The sequence below is a fragment of the Nerophis lumbriciformis genome, linkage group LG06 (genome assembly GCF_033978685.3).
Source record: "Nerophis lumbriciformis linkage group LG06, RoL_Nlum_v2.1, whole genome shotgun sequence".
NCBI classification, from domain to species: domain Eukaryota; kingdom Metazoa; phylum Chordata; class Actinopteri; order Syngnathiformes; family Syngnathidae; genus Nerophis; species Nerophis lumbriciformis.
The window spans coordinates 31699823-31720514 of record NC_084553.2 but is presented as its reverse complement, the minus strand read 5'-3'; the positions used below and the strand labels follow the sequence as shown (position 1 = coordinate 31720514).

At 39.3% G+C, this 20692-nt stretch overlaps 1 protein-coding gene across 2 annotated transcripts in view; it reads right to left on the bottom strand.

Annotated features, from left to right (window-relative positions):
- The window catches only part of LOC133608689 (calretinin-like), a 67314-nt gene that overhangs the window by 23486 nt on the left and 23136 nt on the right, over positions 1-20692 (bottom strand). For both annotated transcript variants that reach the window (XM_061964146.2, XM_061964147.2), the window contains exons 2-4: positions 9844-9920; positions 4733-4822; positions 4530-4610 (exon numbers count right to left, since the gene is read on the bottom strand). In XM_061964146.2, coding sequence (XP_061820130.1) covers positions 4530-4610; positions 4733-4822; positions 9844-9920 — 248 coding nt within the window. The remainder of the gene's footprint in view (positions 1-4529; positions 4611-4732; positions 4823-9843; positions 9921-20692) is intronic.

The window sequence follows — 20692 nt, the reverse complement described above, 5'->3', positions numbered from 1 at the left end:
CCCATGTATGCGCATGCCCACAACACACACACACACACACACACACACACACACACACACACACACACACACACACACACACTGCCTTTTCTCTGATGGAGGTAGTGGTCCATCCATAATGTATGCTTGTCTTAGAATAGGTTTTAATGCCCAAGAGCAGCATGAACATTTTAACATACGCTTGGAAGAAGACTTGACCAGGGTTTGCTCTTTGCAGATGAGTGAAAGAAGACTCTACACTAAACTATTCAACAAATCAAACAAATGAAAGAAAAGTAACGTTTACATCACAAATCGGGGCAAATCTCAAACATACTTGGAAAGATAACAACAAATGCAAACGCCACAACTCAACAACATAAAGCCACAATACAATAACATTAAGGAAGAACTATAGTGACAAATACAACGATAGTGACAGCGGACTAAGTTTCGCTGACAGACCAAGTGCCTTAGACGGAATGTTGAAGAAGTTTTAATGAACGAAGTTGAAAAAGTAAGATGATATGATCAAAGTCACTTTCATTGTGTCCGTCACTTCTTAATTCGCTTAATGTTGTTGTGTTGCAGCTTTATGTTGTTGTGTTGAGGCGTTTGCAATAGTGTTGTGGCTGAAAGTTATAACACGGTGCCTAGGAACCTCAATTTAAGAGTGCTCAAACTCGAGTGTTTTTAGGTAAAGGCTGTCTCTCAGCTAATTGTTACGCTTTAAGTTGCAAGCAAAAATGTGAGTTACAATCATTCCCGCTAATAGTTGGTCTAGCGAATGTCACAGTGAACCCCTTAAAACATCTGGGGCCGTATTTATCAAGCGTCTTAGAGTGCCATTTTACACTTAAGTCCTTAGAATTTTCGAAATGTAGTCCTACTCTCAAACTTAAGAATAAAAGCTATTTATCAACTTTCTTAAGTCTAAGAATCACTCCTACTCTCCACGATATTTAAGAGACCTTCAGAGGTGTGCTAAGTGGTTAGGAGTTGCCAGCGGGGGATGGCACTGAGGCGAGAGAGACGTGCGCGAACGTTCAGGGAGCGGAAGGATGTCCTGGCTTTGTTTGATGACGAGCAGCTGATCAAACGGTATCGTTTAGACAGAGCGGGTATTATTTTTGTCACAGATTTAATAAGGGGCGTCATCTCATCAGCAACATCACGCAGTAGAGCTTTCACAGCAGAACTAAAGGTCATCACAATGCTTCGAAATCTCGCCACTAGGAAAATGAATTGGAAAGAAAAGGAAACATTTATTTTTGATTCATTGCTAATATTGTTTGTTTGTTTTGTATTATTTTGTAGTTTATTGTCAAAATATACACTCCCATTGTCCACTTAAATATTTCTAAGATATTTCTTTATTCTTAGACAAGGGATTCCCTTCCGTGATTGGTCATTTCTATGGACACAGAAATTACGTCACCTAAAATTCCGTTTACGGCACATAGTCATGTCGTAATTCAGCTCTGAGTGTTACACTTAAGATTCAGTACAACACTTTGCTGAAAATGTGAGTAAGACGCTTGATAACTAACTTTTAAGTGCAGCTTTCAGCGAAGAATTTCTTTACTCATAAGTCAACTCTTAGCAGACTTCTTAGGAGTAATTCTAAGACGTTTGATAAATACGGCCCCTGATCTTACTCGCTAGCATTAGCTTATAGCTAGAGATGGATGTAACTTTGTTTTCCAACAATGGAAAGGAAAAAAAGTGAATGTGAAGGACATTGTTGAGAAGAAAAAGTGAATGATATTAATTGTAGGGCTGTGAATCTTTGGGTGTCCCACGATTCGATTCAATATCGATTCTTGGGGTCACGATTCGATTAAAAACAGATTTTTTTTTTTTTCAATTCAACACGATTCTCGATTCAAAAACGATTTTTTTTCCCGATTCAAAACGATTCTCTATTCATTCGATACATAGGATTTCAGCAGGATCTACCCCAGTCTGCTGACATGCAAGCAGAATAGTAGATTTTTGTAAAAAGCTTTTATAATTGTAAAGGACAATGTTTTATCAACTGATTGCAATAATTTAAATGTGTTTTAACTATTAAATGAACCAAAAATATGACTTATTTTATCTTTGTGAAAATATTGGACACAGTGTGTTGTCTAGCTTATGAGATGCGATGCACGTGTAAGCCACTGTGACACTATTGTTCATTTTTTAATTTTTTTTATAAATGTCTAATGATAATGTCAATGAGGGATTTTTAATCACAATTATGTTGAAATTGTAACTAATATAGATACTGTTGTTGATAATATTCATTTTTATTTCACTACTTTTGGTTTGTTCTGTGTCGTGTTTGTGTCTCCTCTCAATTGCTCTGTTTATTGCAGTTGCTGGGTCGGGTTTGGTTTGGGAATTGGATTGCATTGTTATGGTATTGCTGTGTATTGTTTTGTTGAATTGATTAATTTAAAAAAATAAAAAATAAATAAATAAAAATCTTAAAATAAATAAATAAAAAAATAAAAAATCGATTTAAAAAAAAAAGAGAATCGATTCTGAATCGCACAAGGTGAGAAACGCGATTCGAATCCGAATCGATTTTTTCCCACACCCCTAATTAATTGACTTAAAGCAGAGCTTCTCAAATATTTTATTTTACGCCCATTTTCGGTCACACACACCCCTCCTGGCATCGCACCGCGATGAAATTATTGAAAAGATGACCGATTGTGTAGCCAACTTGGCAAAGCAATTTGAGCGTATCACTACTAGTCTGCATCATACTCAAGCAGAATTAATCTAATGCCACCCAAAAAGGGTTAAAAATAATATCGAAACGGCAAACATTTATCCATGAAAATATGGAGAATCTGCTGATGGTGTGTTCGACAGAAAAGCAGATGGAAGGAGATACCGTAGAAGTCCACTCTCCATAGTAAATGCTATACATTATTATAACATTACTTCACAAAACTACTGTATTTGTTAGTAGTGCATTCTATTGTGTTGTTTTTATACAATATTTATTATCTAAGAGTTTGTTTTTCTTTGTAAAAGACATGCTACATGTTTAAATTGTGCTATTCTGGGGGGCAAAGTCCCAATTTAACTGAATTCAATTAATTTCTTGAGAGATGTTGATTTCAGACATAAGTGTTTTGAGTTAAGAACTTTGTCACAAGCTCCTAAGTTAATGTACTACTGTGTAAAGTTATGACTAGACAAAAACAAGATGGGTAATACAGAATAAGGACAGAATACAGAAGTTATTAAGAAACACAGACATTGGGTTCTTCCACATCAAACTCATAAAACATGCATATAAGGACCTTGTTTTTACACTGAGAACATGAAAAGGGCTTTTATCGAAATGTTCTGACAAAGTGGAAATCATAATATTCAGAACCTATCGTTAAAGGGGGACTGCACTTTTTTTTTAAATTTTGCCTATTGTTCAAAATTGTTATGAGAGACAAGTGGACAAAAACATTAATTTATGTTCTGTAACCTGTATAATAACCAAGCTGTAGCAACATTGTTATTGTAAGAGCGAACTATGAGGAACTTTTTTTTGGTAAGCATGCCCTTTATGTCGAAATAACATGGCTCCAACTTCCACATTTACAGCGTCAAAGTCACGGCGACCTCACTCTCTTGGCTTCCGTCTGCTTCAACGTTTCACCCTCTCTTCGTGCTCGCTTCTAAAACCAGCAGTTCATTGTTCATATATTCAGCTTCAAAAAGATAAGGTTGCGAATCCTCATTTGTCCCAAAATAGTCGCCGTCATTGACTGTTACCAAGTCTGCCATGATTAGAACACACTCGCATTTGTATCCGGAAATATAGGAACACAGATTTGTTGCCGGAAGTCGTAAGTGCACTGCTATGGAAAAGGACATCAATGCGCTGAGAAAACCACTTTCAAGTGCTTAAAATGACCAAAATACGGTAAAAATTGAACATATTACATTTTGTTATGAACGTGTCTGTTACTGCATTATATATATATATATATATATATATATATATATATATATATATATATATATATATATATATATATATATATATATATACTGCGATGAGGTGGCGACTTGTCCAGGGTGTACCCCGCCTTCCGCCCGATTGTAGCTGAGATAGGCTCCAGCGCCCCCCGCGACCCCAAAGGGAATAAGCGGTAGAAAATGGATGGATGGATGGATGGATATATATATATATATATATATATATATATATATATATATATATATATATATGTATATATATACTTGCAGCGTGTTTATAAAACTTTGGTGGAGGGTTTTGAAATGATTTTAGAGGGCTTTGATGGCTACAACAGCGAATCCAATTAGCCACAACGTCAAACGTTTTTTCACCATCTTTAAAATCTCCCCCCCCCCCCCCCCCCAAAAAAAAAAGACATGTGTTCTTGTCTCTCATAAGGATTGTGAACGTTAGGCACAATTCCCAAAAAAGTACAGTTCCCCTTTAAGATGAAAAATTACCAGTCAACACCTGATGAGAGAGGTGTGTCCAAAAATATGTATACATTCAGTATTGTGTTGACTCTTACTGCCATAAATTCAGCACTGGATCCCACAAACTCTCTGAAACACAGCAGGAAGTTTTCTTCTGTAGGCAGAAGCTGAGCCAACTAAAAAAAAGAGAAAAATGAGAGCTGGATGGGAAGTCTGATGTTATTCTCTTTATCTCTACTCTAACAGACATCAATTTATATGAGTCTCATGTTTCTTCATGTTTCATCATGACATTCACCTCTGCCATCTCAATCCTCCCGTCGGAATTCTTGTCGAAACTGGCCATGAACTCTCGCATCTTTTCCTTGAACGCTGCATGTGAGGTATCCTGCAGAAAGCAACATGTACAGTAAGATAATGTAGGGCCTGTTTTCAACATAAAATATACAGGTAAACATAAAGACATGTTGGAACAGAATGCGGACGATAGAGTGCTTAACATCATCTTTTATACATGTTTATACTATTTGTATGTACGCAACCTGTATTCACAATATTTTAGATTAGATTAGTACATAAATGTATCTTTTGACAAGCATAGAAAAAAAACAAAGATTTTTGTGTCCCCATTTTGGACTTTAAAGGCCTACTGAAACCCACTACTACCAACCATGCAGTCTGATAGTTTATATATATATCAATGATGAAATCTTAACATTGCAACACATGCCAATACGCCCGGGTTAGCTTACTAAAGTGCAATTTTAAATTTCCTGCTGAAAACGTCTCGGTATGTTGACGTCTGCGCGTGACGTCACAAATTGCGGAGGACATTTTGGGACAGCATGGTGGCCAGCTATTAAGTCGTCTGTTTTCATCGCAAAATTCCACAGTATTCTGGACATCTGTGTTGGTGAATCTTTTGCAATTTGTTCAATGAACAATGGAGACAGCAAAGAAGAAAGCTGTAGGTGGGAAGCGGTGTATTGCGGCCGACTGCAGCAACACAAACACAGCCGGTGTTTCATTGTTTACATTTCCGGAAGATGACAGTCAAGCTTTACCATTGGCCTGTGGAGAACTGGGACAACAGAGACTCTTACCAGGAGGACTTTGAGTTGGATGCGCAGACGCGGTACCGTGAGTACGCATGCAGCTGCGGCCTCCAAACATTTGATCGCTTGCCCGTACGTGCGTGCCGCTATGTGCATGTCACGTATGTAATTTTGGGGACTTTGGGGAAATATATGTGCTGTATGAACTTTGGGGAGGTGAATGGTACTTTGGGCTGTGGGATTGAGTGTGTTGTGCAGGTGTTTGAGTTGTATTGGCGGGTTATATGGACGGGAGGGGGGAGGTGTTTGTTATGCGGGATTAATTTGTGGCATATTAAATATAAGCCTGGTTGTGTTGTGGCTAATGGAGTGTATATATATATGTCTTGTGTTTATTTACTGTTTTAGTCATTCCCAACTGAATATCAGGTCCCACCCGCCTCTCACAGCATCTTCCCTATCTGAATCGCTCCCACTGCCCTCTAGTCCTTCACTCTCACTTTCCTCATCCACAAATCTTTCATCCTCGCTCAAATTAATGGGGAAATCGTCGCTTTCTCGGTCCGAATCGCTCTCGCTGCTGGTGGTGGCCATGATTGGAAACAATGTGCAGATGTGAGGAGCTCCACAACCTGTGACGTCACGCGCATATCGTCTGCTACTTCCGGTAGAGGCAAGGCTTTTTCATCAGCGACCAAAAGTTGCGAACTTTATCGTTGATGTTCTCTACTAAATCCTTTCAGCAAAAATATGGCAATATCGCGAAATGATCAAGTATGACACATAGAATGAACCTGCTATCCCCGTTTAAATAAGAAAATCGCATTTCAGTAGGCATTTAACATTACGTATTTATTATTATTATTAGAGTCCTGAATGGCCCCCACCCCACCTTAAAGCCAACATCATCGGCTCACGTACACACACTCAGTTTGTTTACATCCACTAAAAAACGAATTGTTGACTTAACTTAGTTGAAATTAGCTTTTTAAAACATATTTTAAAAAATAAGGTTTTTGCATGCAGAATGCAGCATATAATATATTTTACATTTGTGAGTTTTAGTAATCATACAACCTGTCATTGTACACTTAAATATGATTGGGGTAGCATGGCTCAGAATGGTAGAGTGCTTTGGCCCCATCCTGATGTTTGTGGGTTTGGTCCTCGGTCACCCTGTGACCATGTCGAAGTATCCTTGAGCAAGATACTGAACCCTCAGTTGCTCCTGTTGCTGCGTCATCAGGAGGTGAATGTGCTAATAGTGTCCAAGCACATTGACTACCTTGTAGCACTATACAAGTATAATCCATTTATAAACCTGCCAAGTATTACTTTTTTTTGTTCTTCGTGCATCTTGGGACGGCGTGGCGCAGTGGAAGAATGGCCGTGCGCGACCCGAGGGTCCCTGGTTCAATCCCCACCTAGTATCAACCTCGTCATGTCCGTTGTGTCCTGAGCAAGACACTTCACCCTTGCTCCTGATGGGTGCTGGTTAGTGCCTTGCATGGCAGCTCCCTCCATCAGTGTGTGAATGTGTGTGTGAATGGGTAAATGTGGAAGTAGTGTCAAAGCGCTTTGAGTACCTTGAAGGTAGAAAAGCGCTATACAAGTACAACCCATTTATCATTTATCATTTATCTTGCTGTCTTTAAAATTTAGTGACACCTCTGTTTTGAACTTAAATCAAGGTTGCTTGAACACACCACAATTATGTGCTATGAGATGTAAAAATTAAACTTAAACATAACTTTGTCCAATGCTGCCACAAATACATTAGTCACATTTTCCTGTCTTCTATCATCTCATCCTGGTTTCCATTTTTGGCGCTATGTATGAATGTATAAAGGTGAGCTTTGAAGACGTTGCATGAAGTGTTCAATCCTGGGTTTGAGGCTACCAGAAGGAATGCACCATTTTGCATTTTTTTAAGGAAGTGTAAATTGTGTTACACATTCCTAATTTGATTATATATTGACAACCTTGTCATTGAACTTTGCCAACAAAATTTATTTTTATCTGAACTTTTATGGTGTTGTATTTTATACCTGACAGATTTAAATCAGATAAAAAAAATATTCAAATCTGTTCCAATGCCTACATGCCCAGAGTTGTGTATAAAGAGAGTATGGCCAACTAAACATCAGGCGCCATGACTGCTACCAAGGACATGAGCGGCTGTGCCCTGATGCATGCAATTGCTGTCGTTTTGACGTTAGTTTTTCTCATTAAATAAATTATAATAATACGTCTATTTATAGTTCCAAACATACTTCAACTCATAACTTACAATAAAACTTGCTTTTATTTCGTGAAAGTATAATTTTGTGGGCGTATTTGACGCACTCTGCTGCTACATTTCTGCAGTGTTTCATAATCTGCAGGCACTCTAACACGCACCCGATGGCGCAATAAACGTAAAAAAATTCACAAAACGACCAAAAAATAACTCTCACTTTGCCAAAATCTTCATTAGCTTCGGACTAGCAATCACGGAGAAATTGTGACTTTTATGTGAAGTATGTCACCTGTGGTGGCTGCCTCCAATGTATTTGTAATCACTGAATGTATCACTCATTATGTATTATTCTAACTCATCTTTATTTTTTGTAACATGGTAAGTGAATAAGTATATATTTGTAGTTTTTTTGCCCATATTTCTGCACAATAACTCAGATATGGTAGCACTGGCGAGCAGTAGAGAATATGGAGTGATTTTTGGTCCAGAAGTTTGTATTTCGCTTTATTCATTATTGACATGTTTCTTACTTATATATTTTTTATGATATTTCATTTCATTTTCCCATCTATTATTACACACCAAATTAGTTTTTTTTGTTTACACTTCCATTATCCCGTCTATTTTGTGTTTGAACTTCTCTTCTACTATTACCGAATTGCATTATTTTAATTTACTGAGATTTTTGTCAAACCATTTCTTTAATTTGTTCATTTCTTTTGTTATTATTTGTATTAGCTTATGTGTGTTCTCTCCTGAACAAAACGCAGATGTTGTGTCGTGGGTTTACCTCGCACAAGACACAGTAATTGGTGGCTCTACAGCAGACCTGGGCAAATTAAGGCCCGGGGGCCACATACGGCCCGTTAAGCTATTCAATCTGGCCTGCTGGACATTCCCAAATAATTTTTTTAGATCTTTATGATGGAAAGTGTAGCTGCTATTATGATGTGCAGTGATGTTTTCTAATGACCGCAAGTCTTGAACTATACAAAGTATTTCAATGGTTGGAATCTGCCCTTATGGATGATATACCAGTTACTATGGTAATCTAATTAGTTACTATGGTCATCTAATTAGTTACTATGGTCATCTAATTAGTTACTATGGTAATCTACGTCACAGCAGCTCAGACGAGGCACCAAGCAGTGTGGGCGGGAAGCGTTTCCACAGACGCGGAAGGAGAATTTCACAACAAAGTTCTAAAGCTTAGTGATATATCAGATTGTAGGTTGGTTTATTTTGTACCCTTCGCGTTCATATTTCACTGTTTGTTGCATTTTTGTTTTGCGTTTCACTTGATGGTAAAATATGTCGATCGAAAGGGGGAGTGACATTCATATTTGGTCAATATTCACTGTTTTATCGTTCATAAAAAATAAAAAAATTCCATTATGTTTTTTTTAAGGCGGTCTGTCATAACGTTTTTAGCATTCAATCAGACATTATTGTGAGGTTTTGTATTAGTGTTCCTAAAAATAGATATACTGGCCCCCAGACAATTTTTTTTCTCTAAATGTGGCCCCCGAGTCAAAATAATTGCCCAGGCCTGCTCTACAATGTTGTTCGCAAACACGAATCCGGGTTGTGGGAAAAGCGATGTAAAAGCTTTCCACAGCTCTCGCTGGTGGAGCAGCCCCATGCTACACAACAGGGCATTAGTACATGTCGAAAAATTAACAAGCTCCAAGTTAATAGCAGTCCTGGCGACCAACAGTCACATGAGTGCTTTTTGATCAACCATTGAGGAGATCGCCTGAATCTGAGTTGGCCATACCCTCTACATATACTCGACTCTGCGTATGCCATGATCATGTGGTCGCTGTAGTGGGTGACAATCACAAAGTGTTGACTTGAAAGTCTTTATTGGCGTCAATGCACAAACTCCAACCCATTTCACAAACAACACTTTTTTAATGTACTCTAGAACAGGTTTTCTAAGTGTTACTTTTTGTACATAATCCTGCTCCTTTACGTTGACACTAACCAAAGTTAATAAAAATGGGGAACGAAGCAGGGCACTCTGCAGAATAGCATTTATGAACAGTCTTGTGCTCAAAGTAGCCTGAAGCATTTCTTGATGATGAAAAATGCACCCTAGCAGCAAACACTCACCACGCCTGCTCCTCGTCTGGCAGTTTCCAGCTCTCTGATGAAGTTTTCCAGCTCTTTCCCTTCAATGTATCCATTTCCTGTAACCAACACCAAAGGAACTAATCAAGTGTTATGAAGCGTTTAGATAGCTTCGGGCACTTTTTGAGGCATTTAATGAAAGATGGACATATTTCTACTTTATAGCATCTAAACCTTGCATGCTTCTGCCTCCAATCCATAGGCATACAAAATGTATGTACAGTATTTTTCGAATCCTAGCTGAAGGAGGCATCTATTTGAGAAGGTGTTTATTACAAAAAATTAGGGATGTCCCAATTAACATTTTTGGCCTCAGATCAGATCTAATTTTGAGTCCCGATCCGATACTTTGATAAAAGATTATAGAACTGAAAAGATTTTAAAACAAGTAACCAAAGTAAACAAAAACATTGTTGTGTCGTGTATATCACAGGTGTTAAACTCAAGGCCGGGGACCATATCTGGGCAAGCATATAATTTATTTTGGCCTGCCACATCATTTAATTGGCCAGCCATATCCTTTAATTGTCCACCACATCATTTAAAGTGGCCCGCCACATTATTTAATACGATAGGCTTTAAATACTAAAGCATCCATCCATCCATTTTCTACCGCTTATTCCCTTTGGGGTCGCGGGGGGCGCTGGAGCCTATCTCAGCTACAATCGGGCGGAAGGCGGGGTACACCCTGGACAAGTCGCCACCTCATCGCAGGGCCAACACAGATAGACAGACAACATTCACACTCACATCCACACACTAGGGCCAATTTAGTGTTGCCAATCAACTTATCCCCAGGTGCATGTCTTTGGAAGTGGGAGGAAGCCGGAGTACCCGGAGGGAACCCACGCAGTCACGGGGAGAACATGCAAACTCCACACAGAAAGATCCCACTTCTGTATAAATGTATTGTTTTCTCTCGATTTTGAAAATATACTGCACACAATTGCATGTGTTCTACACTTTAATATCTGATCATGCAACAAGATGCTCTAAGCATTTTTTGGGTTATCAAATTTAAATATTTAAAGGGGAACATTATCACAATTTCAGAAGGGTTAAAACCATTAAAAATCACTTCCTAGTGGCTTTTTTCAAAATTTTACCCATCACGCAATATCCCTAAAAAAAGCTTCAAAGTGCCTGATTTTAACCACCGTTATATACACCCGTTCATTTTCCTGTGACGTCACACAGTGATGCCAATACAAACAAACATGGCGGATAGAACAGCAAGCTATAGCGACATTAGCTTGGATTCAGACTCGGATTTCAGCGGCTTAAGCGATTCAACAGATTACGCATGCATTGAAACAGATGGTTGCAGTGTGGAGGCAGGTAGCGAAAACAAAATTGAAGAAGAAACTGAAGCTATTGAGCCATATCGGTTTGAACCGTATGCAAGCGAAACCGACGAAAAAGACACGACAAAGACACGGGAGAAAGCGAAGACAAATTCGGCGATCGCCTTCTAACCAACGATTGGTATGTGTTTGTTTGGCATTAAAGGAAACTAACAACTATGAACTAGGTTTACAGCATATGAAATACATTTGGCAACAACATGCACTTTGAGAGTGCAGACAGCCCTGAAATGGGCTGTCTGCATTTAAATGTTTTTAAGCTAAATTATTGGTAAACACAGTTTATGTATAATAATTTACGTAAAACCGCGAGTAATGAATAAAGTTTTCATCAATTAATATATTCTGTAGACATACCCTCATCCGCTCTCTTTTCCTGAAAGCTGATCTGTCCAGTTTTGGAGTTGATGTCCGCATCTGCTTTGAGTGTCGCAGGATATCCACACATTCTTGCCATCTCTGTCGTAGCATAGCTTTCGTCGGTAAAGTGTGTGGAACAAGCGACTGACCATTTAGTCGGCTTTCCCCACAGCCTCGTATTTTGAACAAATTTCGTCCAATTTCTTGCCACTTTCGCATCTTTGAGCCACTGGTGCAACTTGAATCCGTCCCTGTTCGTGTTGTTACACCCTCAGACAACACACCGACGAAAGTGAGAAAATGGCGGATTGCTTCCCGATGTGACGTCACGTTGTGACGTCATCGCTCCGAGAGCAAATAATAGAAAGGCGTTTAATTCGCCAAAATTCACCCATTTAGAGTTCGGAAATCGGTTAAAAAATATATGGTCTTTTTTCTGCAACATCAAGGTATATATTGACGCTTACATAGGTCTGGTGATAATGTTCCCCTTTAAATATCTGCTTGTCACCTTGACTTTCAATTTCAGAGTAAGTTATCCATCAATATGTTCGTAAAAATTATAATACTTCAAATAAGTTGCCTATGCAAATTGTGTAAAAAGGTTATTATATGTTTGTATTCATATATATTGCAAGCAGCCCTCTGATGGCAGCCATAATTGCGATGTGGTTCTCAGTAAAAACGAGTTTGAAACCCCTGGTTTATATACTGATATTAATTAGGGATTTTATCAATATCTGGATCGATCACTCCTACTTTAGATTGAAGCTTTAGCAGTTAGCTTCTTGTGTTGTCCCGCTTGGTGTGTGAGTAGTATTCTTAGCCATTCCTTTTCTTCCAGTACTTGGAAAAAAACGTAGTTTATTTAGTATCTTAGAAGTGGCTTGGGACTGTGGATAGAGAATGCATTTGTTGCAGCATGCTCTCAAATTTGAGCAGGTTTTCTGGCAAGACACACACCCTCCAGGAAATCATGCAACTCCTACATGTGTGTAACAAGTAATGAAATGTAATTGTGTCTCCCTGAGCGTACATCTCTCTTAAAGAAATCTTTCACATGAATACAATCTTTAGCAAGGTAAACACATCACAGATCAAGTAACAAAGGCCATGATCCCATGGTCGGGATCAAGAGATTGCTACTAAAAATGCTTGTTGCAAAATGTCAACAGAGAAGAATTTTGTGTTACAAATGTAATGGAGCACTTTTACAATGTATAAGTATGTTGTGTTGTTATGATCAAGATGTAAGCTGTATTCTGATTACAACGATATAATGATCTCAAAATAGAGTCAGTCTTTATTCCACTCTAAATCTGGCAATACATGAAGTCTAATTTGAGAAGCGGAAACATGCAACAAATGCTATTTTTCAATGTTTAAGGTAGTTTAAAGTTGTTGTGTTTTAATTGTATAATAAAAATGCAATTACATCAATGTGAAGGACACTTTGCTTGAGTAAAAAAATATTTACAGTTAATAAGGCAGGGTTTTTAATGCGTAACTTTAGTGTAGATACTGCAGCTTGAGAAACATAAAGAAAATTATACTTTTTTTACTTCAGTTACTGTCAACAAAATAGATTTTTTGAGGCTCCAGCACCCTCTGTGACCCCGAAAGCGACAAACAGTAGAAAATGGTTGGAGTTTAAAGAGTAAACAGAGTTTGGAATGAGCAGAAAACATGGTCCCAGAATATATATATATATATATATATATATATATATATATATATATATATATATATATATATATATATAAAGAGTAAACAGAGTTTGGAATGAGCAGAAAACATGGTCCCAGAATATATATATATATATATATATATATATATATATATATATATATATATATATATATATATATATATATATGTTAGATAAGATGTATACAAATATTATCGTGTGGCGTTAAATCAACAGAAAATATTATCAACATATGTTAATGCTGATTTTTTTGTAAATGTGTCCAAAAACTAAAGATGTGACGACTTAAAAGCAAAACGACAATAGAGATTATCATGACAATATGATGTCGCATGTCAAAGTGGCATTTGCAGCGGCAGGGTTTGCTGGAGCAGAAGAAATGAATCACAGACTTGGGAGCAGTTGGAGTGTGTAATGAGAGTGTTTTCTTGACTAAGAGAGTGAAAGTGGGCAGTCAGATTGATGCTTATTGGGGCATTCTGTCCCTCTTTCTACATAATTACGAGGATGAGTCACATAACCGGGGATAATACATAATTTAGTCTTCTGGGTTGCCCGCAAAAAACAAACAGGACAATGAGTATGACTTGAATAACTACCGTATTTTTCGGACTATAAGCGCAGTTTTTTTCATAGTTTGGCCGGGGGTGCGACTTATACTCAGGAGCGACTTATATGTGAAATTATTAACACATTACCGTAAAATATCAAATAATATTATTTAGCTCATTCAGAGACTAGACGTATAAGATTTCATCTGATTTAGCGATTAACAGTGACAGATTGTTTGGTAAACGTATAGCATGCTCTATATGTTATTGTTATTTGAATGACTCTTACCATAATATGTTATGTTAACATACCAGGCACGTTCTCAGTTGGTTATTTATGCCTCATATAACGTACACTTATTCAGCCTGTTGTTCACTATTCTTTATTTATTTTAAATTGCCTTTCAAATGTCTATTCTTGGTGTTGGGTTTTATCAAATAAATTTCCCCAAAAATGCGACTTATACTCCAGTGCGACTTATATATGTTTTTTCCCTTCTTTATTATGCATTTTTGGCCGGTGCGACTTATACTCCGGAGCGACTTATACTACGAAAAATACGGTAAGTCTAAAATTTACAGTAATGTAAAGATTTAGCCCAGGGGTGTCAAACTCAAATACAGAGTGGGCCAAAATTTAAAACTGAACAAAGTCGCGGGCCACGGTTGAACAAATTAACCTTTTAATAGGGACCCAAACAAGTTTTGCATTAAATATTGAACAAGCAAGGCTTATATAACTTTATAGTGACATGCAAAATCGAGTTTCAAATAACAATAATAATAATTAAAAAATATCAATGGCATATCAAATACAATTTAAATAAAAATTGAATGCCTCTATTCTATTTGCAGCCTTCTGAGGTAAATATCAACATTAACTTTTTCCACAGGCTAATAAATTTGAAAATAAAATAATGAATAAACCAACCATTCAGGACTTTAAACGGCTCTGTTTGCAACACAATGATCTAATCTGATGTGCCCAAGCCAGATACCTGCCATCTTTTTTTGGATGCTAGTTCATTAATGTCGGGGCTCAGGCTTTGAGCTGAAGCAACCTTCATTATCGAACGAAGGTGTTCATCAGTCATTATTTCTCGTATTCCACAGTCTTGGTGGCGTGCCATACAGGCACTGCTTTTAACGTCCTCTACGAGCTGACGTCACGTCCGCTTTTCATCCCTTCTAACAGCGTGCCCGCCCAGTCACAAGATATGAGCGGCTCCTGTACGCACACACACGTGAATGAAACGCATACTTCATCAGCAGCGATACAGTTTACCCTGAGAGTGGCCGTATAAGCAACCTTAACATTGTTAGAAATATACGCCACACTGTGAATCCACACCAAACAAGACTGACAAACACATTTTGGGAGAACATCCGCACAGTAACACAACATAAACACAACACAACAAATACCCAGAACCCTTTGCAGCACTAACTCTTCCGGGACGCTACAATATACACCACTGCTACCTCCAACCACCGCCCCCCCCCCCCACTCCCCCCCCCCCCCCCCCACACACACACACACACCTTGTAGCGTCCCAGGAGAGTTAGCGCTGCAAAGGGTTCTGGGTATTTGTTCTGTTGTGTTTATGTTGTGTTACTGTGCGGATGTCCTCCCAAAATGTGTTTGTCATTTTTGTTTGGTGTGGATTCACAGTGTGGCGTATATTTCTAACAATGTTAAAGTTTTTTTATACTAGCACCCTCAGTGTAACCTGTATCGCTGAAGATCAAGTATGCATTGTATTCACTTCTGTGTGAGTGCCAAAGCCGCACATATTATGTAACTGGGCCAGCACTCGTCTCCCGGGATGTTTGGCAAGTATGAGGATTAGCGATTTACCGCGGGACCGCCGCTGTATATAATCAGCGGACCAGCTCTAGTGTTAATTTGATATCACCTCACGGGTCAAGTGAAATTACACGGCGGGCCAAATTTGTCCCGCGGGCCAGAGTTTGACACCCATGATTTAGCCACACCCCCCTCTCTCTTTTTTCATGGGTTTCTTTTAATTATTTTCCTTTGTGATTACTCTCATTCACCTCCACCCTTTCCCTCCCTTCACCACTCTGCCTCATCTGGACACAATACTGTATGACTTTGGTGCACCATCTGTCCTTGTAGACATACACACATTACTGCAGAAACAAATATATCCAAATCATGCTTTGATATTGCTCAAATTCATCTGCCATTCAATTTGTCTTGCAATGCAAAGCCTTGACCTCACATGCCAGTATTATTGCAACTTATTTGAATACTGTATGTTTATTGTGTGCTTGTGGTTTGCAGTGGTGGGAGACTTCACTGCAACATAGCTCAAAGGTGTTTTTAATATTTTGACCCTTCCATGTAAATAACATACATAACATATTGTTAAATAATTCCCTATCTGACAATGTCAATCAATTATCTCTGTAAAGAGAGAATTTATCTCTTTTCTGTTTTATTGATTTAACGTGTGTTTCAAGTTTTAACTGCGTGTAGGACATAGCAGTCTTCTCAGAGACAATAGATAGAAGAACGTGGAAGCTGCATTAGGTTTGTATGGGAATTTAAACGTACAGGTAATCAAAACGATGAAAAAGAAGGAGAAAAAAACTAGTACCATGGAAGTTGTTTTTCTATCTTGTGACCCCTCAGGGCCTCATTAGCACACTTTGCAACTGGATCCAGTGAAGTAAGACTTAGGTAGATCAGCTGTGCATATAAGAAGTAGGTTAAACTGAAGGACATTGCCTCTTTATACCGCTAATAATATTTAAATGCATATTTGTATGATTTTGAAGAGGCCTTCATCCTTGCTTAGGATTTATCTTGCATTTAGGGACACATTTTTACCCCACATTCCTACACAGTGAATATGAAATATTGCTCAATCTGCTCACTCATGGGGTTTACCACCATGCTCATGAGATCTAATATGTGAACGATAATATACAAACCCCGTTTCCATATGAGTTGGGAAATTGTGTTAGATGTAAATATAAACGGAACACAATGATTTGCAAATCCTTTTCAACCCATATTCAATTTAATGAACTACAAAGACAAGATATTTGATGTTCAAACTCATAAACTTTTTGCAAATAATAATTAACTTAGAATTTCATGGCTGCAACACGTGCCAAAGTAGTTGGGAAAGGGCATGTTCACCACTGTGTTACATCACCTTTTCTTTTAACAACACTCAATAAACGATTGGGAACTGAGGAAACTAATTGTTGAAGCTTTGAAAGTGGAATTATTTCCCATTCTTGTTTTATGTAGAGCTTCAGTCGTTCAACAGTCCGGGGTCTCCGCTGTCGTATTTTACGCTTCATAATGCGCCACACATTTTCGATGGGAGACAGGTCTGGACTGCAGGCGGGCCAGGAAAGTACCCGCACTCTTTTTTTACAAAGCCACGCTGTTGTAACACGTGCTGAATGTGGCTTGGCATTGTCTTGCTGAAATAAGCACGGGCGTCCATGAAAAAGACGGCGCTTAGATGGCAGCATATGTTGTTCCAAAACCTGTATGTGCCTTTCAGCATTAATGGTGCCTTCACAGATGTGTAAGTTACCCATGCCTTGGGCACTAATGCACCCCCATACCATCACAGATACTGGCTTTTGAACTTTGCGTCGATAACAGTCTGGATGGTTCGCTTCCCCTTTGGTCCGGATGACACGATGTCGAATATTTCCAAAAACAATTTGAAATGTGGACTCGTCAGACCACAGAACACTTTTCCACTTTGCATGATCTAGATGATCTCGGACCCAGAGAAGCCGGCGGCGTTTCTGGATGTTGTTGATAAATGGCTTTCGCTTTGCATAGTAGAGCTTTAACTTGCACTTACAGATGTAGCGACGAACTGTATTTAGTGACAGTGGTTTTCTGAAGTGTTCCTGAGCCCATGTGGTGATATCCTTTAGAGATTGATGTCCGTTTTTGATACAGTGCCGTCTGAGGGATCGAAGGTCACGGTCATTCAATGTTGGTTTCCGGCCATGCCGCTTACGTGGAGTGATTTCTCCAGATTCTCTGAACCTTTTGATGATATTATGGACCGTAGATGTTGAAATCCCTAAATTACTTGCAATTGCACTTTGAGAAACGTTGTTCTTAAACTGTTTGACTATTTGCTCACGCAGTTGTGGACAAAGGGGTGTACCTCGCCCCATCCTTTCTTGTGAAAGACTGAGCATTTTTTGGGAAGCTGTTTTTATACCCAATCATGGCACCCACCTGTTCTCAATTAGCCTGCACACCTGTGGGATGTTCCAAATAAGTGTTTGATGAGCATTCCTCAACGTTATCAGTATTTATTGCCACCTTTCCCAACTTCTTTGTCACGTGTTGCTGGCATCAAATTCTAAAGTTAATGATTATTTACAAAAAAAAAAAAAATGTTTATCAGTTTGAACATCAAATATGTTGTCTTTATAGCATATTCAACTGAATATGGGTTGAAAATGATTTGCAAATCATTGTATTCTGTTTATATTTACATCTGAAACAATTTCCCAACTCATATGGAAACAGGGTTTGTACAATATAACTAAAACAATTCATCGTTACTAAACCGTCCCATGTGTGATGCCTGTAGGAGTACAAATTTTTACGTGCTATCACATACTTGCCAACCCTCCCGGATTTTCCGGGAGACTCCCGAAATTCAGCGCCTCTCCCGAAAACCTCCCGGGACAAATTTTCTCCCGAAAATATCCCGAAATTCAGGCGCAGCTGGAGGCCACGCCCCCTCCAGCTCCATGCGGACCTGAGTGAGGACAGCCTGTTTTCACGTCCGCTTTCCCACAATATAAACAGCGTGCCTGCCCAATCACGTTATAACTGAAGAATGATCGAGGGCGAGCTCTTGGTTTCAATATGTGGGTTTATTGTTAGGCAGTTTCATTAACGTCCTCCCAGCGCGGTAACAACACACAACAACAGCAGTCACGTTTTCGTCTACCGTAAAGCAGTTTGTCTGCCGTAAACAGCAATGTTGTGACACTCTTAAACAGGACAATACTGCCATCTACTGTACATGCATATGTGACAATAACATCTACGGCTTTTAGAGAGTGCAGTGCACAACTGCGCACACAACAAGGAGACGAAGCAGAAGAACGAGGAAGATACAGCCGTGGCGACGCCGACGACAAGTAAGATGAAGAAATACGCTTGTAAGTTCCAAGCCGCAGCTGCGATTAGACTTGGATAGCCTCCGGGAAGAAGTAGTGGAGTACCAAGTGCTTGGCAGTGAAGATCTTCCTCAGGAAGCAAAGATTGACCGGTTTTGGGCCATGCTAGGGAGAGATGGAAGATTCCAGACTCTAGTGCATTTGATGAAAGCACTTTTGTGTGCGTGCCACACAGCAATGCATCATCAGAGAGGGTGTTCAGCATGGTTAGAAACATAGTGACAGAGAATAGAACAAGGATGGACAATTCAACCCTTATCTTAACAATGAGTAGATGAGTGTTATGTGTGTGTATATGTGTAAATAAATGAACACTGAAATTCAAGTATTTATTTTATTTATTTATATATATATATATATATATATATATATATATATATATATATATATATATATATATATATATATAGCTAGAATTCACTGAAAGTCAAGTACGCCCCCAACCCCCCACCTCCCAAAATCGGAGGTCTCAAGGTTGGCAAGTATGTGCTATCATAATGTAATCAAGCCAGCGTCATTAGCATTAGCAAATATGCTAACACTTTCACAAGTTTCTGTGTTAGTATTATTAACTTAAATTATTTTTGTATTGTTTCAGTTTTGTAAATTCCCCGAGACGTCACCATTGAGTCTGTTTAGCTGATTGGAGAGCTAGCTTTCGCAGCTAATGGGTCCATGACGATGACTTCTGTTTTGTTTAATCAGCCGTTTTACTGCCGTGTGACAGGCACCATTTGGAAACAATTAAGGTATTTTTTTTATTTTTTTTATTTTATTTTAATTAATTTATTTATTTATTTATTTATTTTTTAATATATTTTATTAATATTATTTTTTAATTTTTCCCCTCCCTCAGGGGGGGGGCTCGGCGGGGCCGTTGCTGGTTGTTCCATCTCCATCGTTGGGGTCCCTGCGGGTGGGGTGGGTGGTTCCCGTGGCCCTGTGCCTGGGTGGTCCTGCGGCGGCCGATTTGGGTGGGGTGGCCGGGGGCTGGCCTCGCCGCGCTCTCCGGGGGTGGGGGGGTGGGCTCGTGGGGGCCCGGTTGCCGGTGGGGCGGGGGCGGTCTTCCCGTCCGGTTGCGGGGAGTCTCTGGGTCCCTCGGGCGGGGCGTCTCGCCTTTCTGCCCGTGTGGGGTGTGGTCTCTCGCTGGCTTGGGGTCTGGCTGTCCCCTGCTTTTCTCGTGCCCTGTCCTCTGCCGGGTGCGTCTGTCTGCGGCCTGCTGCTGGCCCTTGTGGGCGGTACGGTGGGTCGGGCTCTGGGGTTCCTGTCGCTGGCCGGCTTGGCTGCGCGGGGGCGGTGGTCCCTGGTTCCCTGGGCACCACGCCTCCTGTTTGTGGGTTGGGCTCTCGGGGGTGATGGGGCCGTGCTCTGGCTCCCACGCACTCTGGGAGTCGAATGTATTGTACATGCAAATTCACATATGCTCACATACGTACATAGGTACCTACGCTCCCACATACATACACAAATACAGTACATATTTACCTACCTAATGTTCGTACATCCACACGCACATTCAATATACAAACATACACATACACATACTGTACATATACATTCACTGTACAAACACATATACACATTCTGTACATATACATTCATTGTACAAACACATATACACATTCTGTACATATACAAGT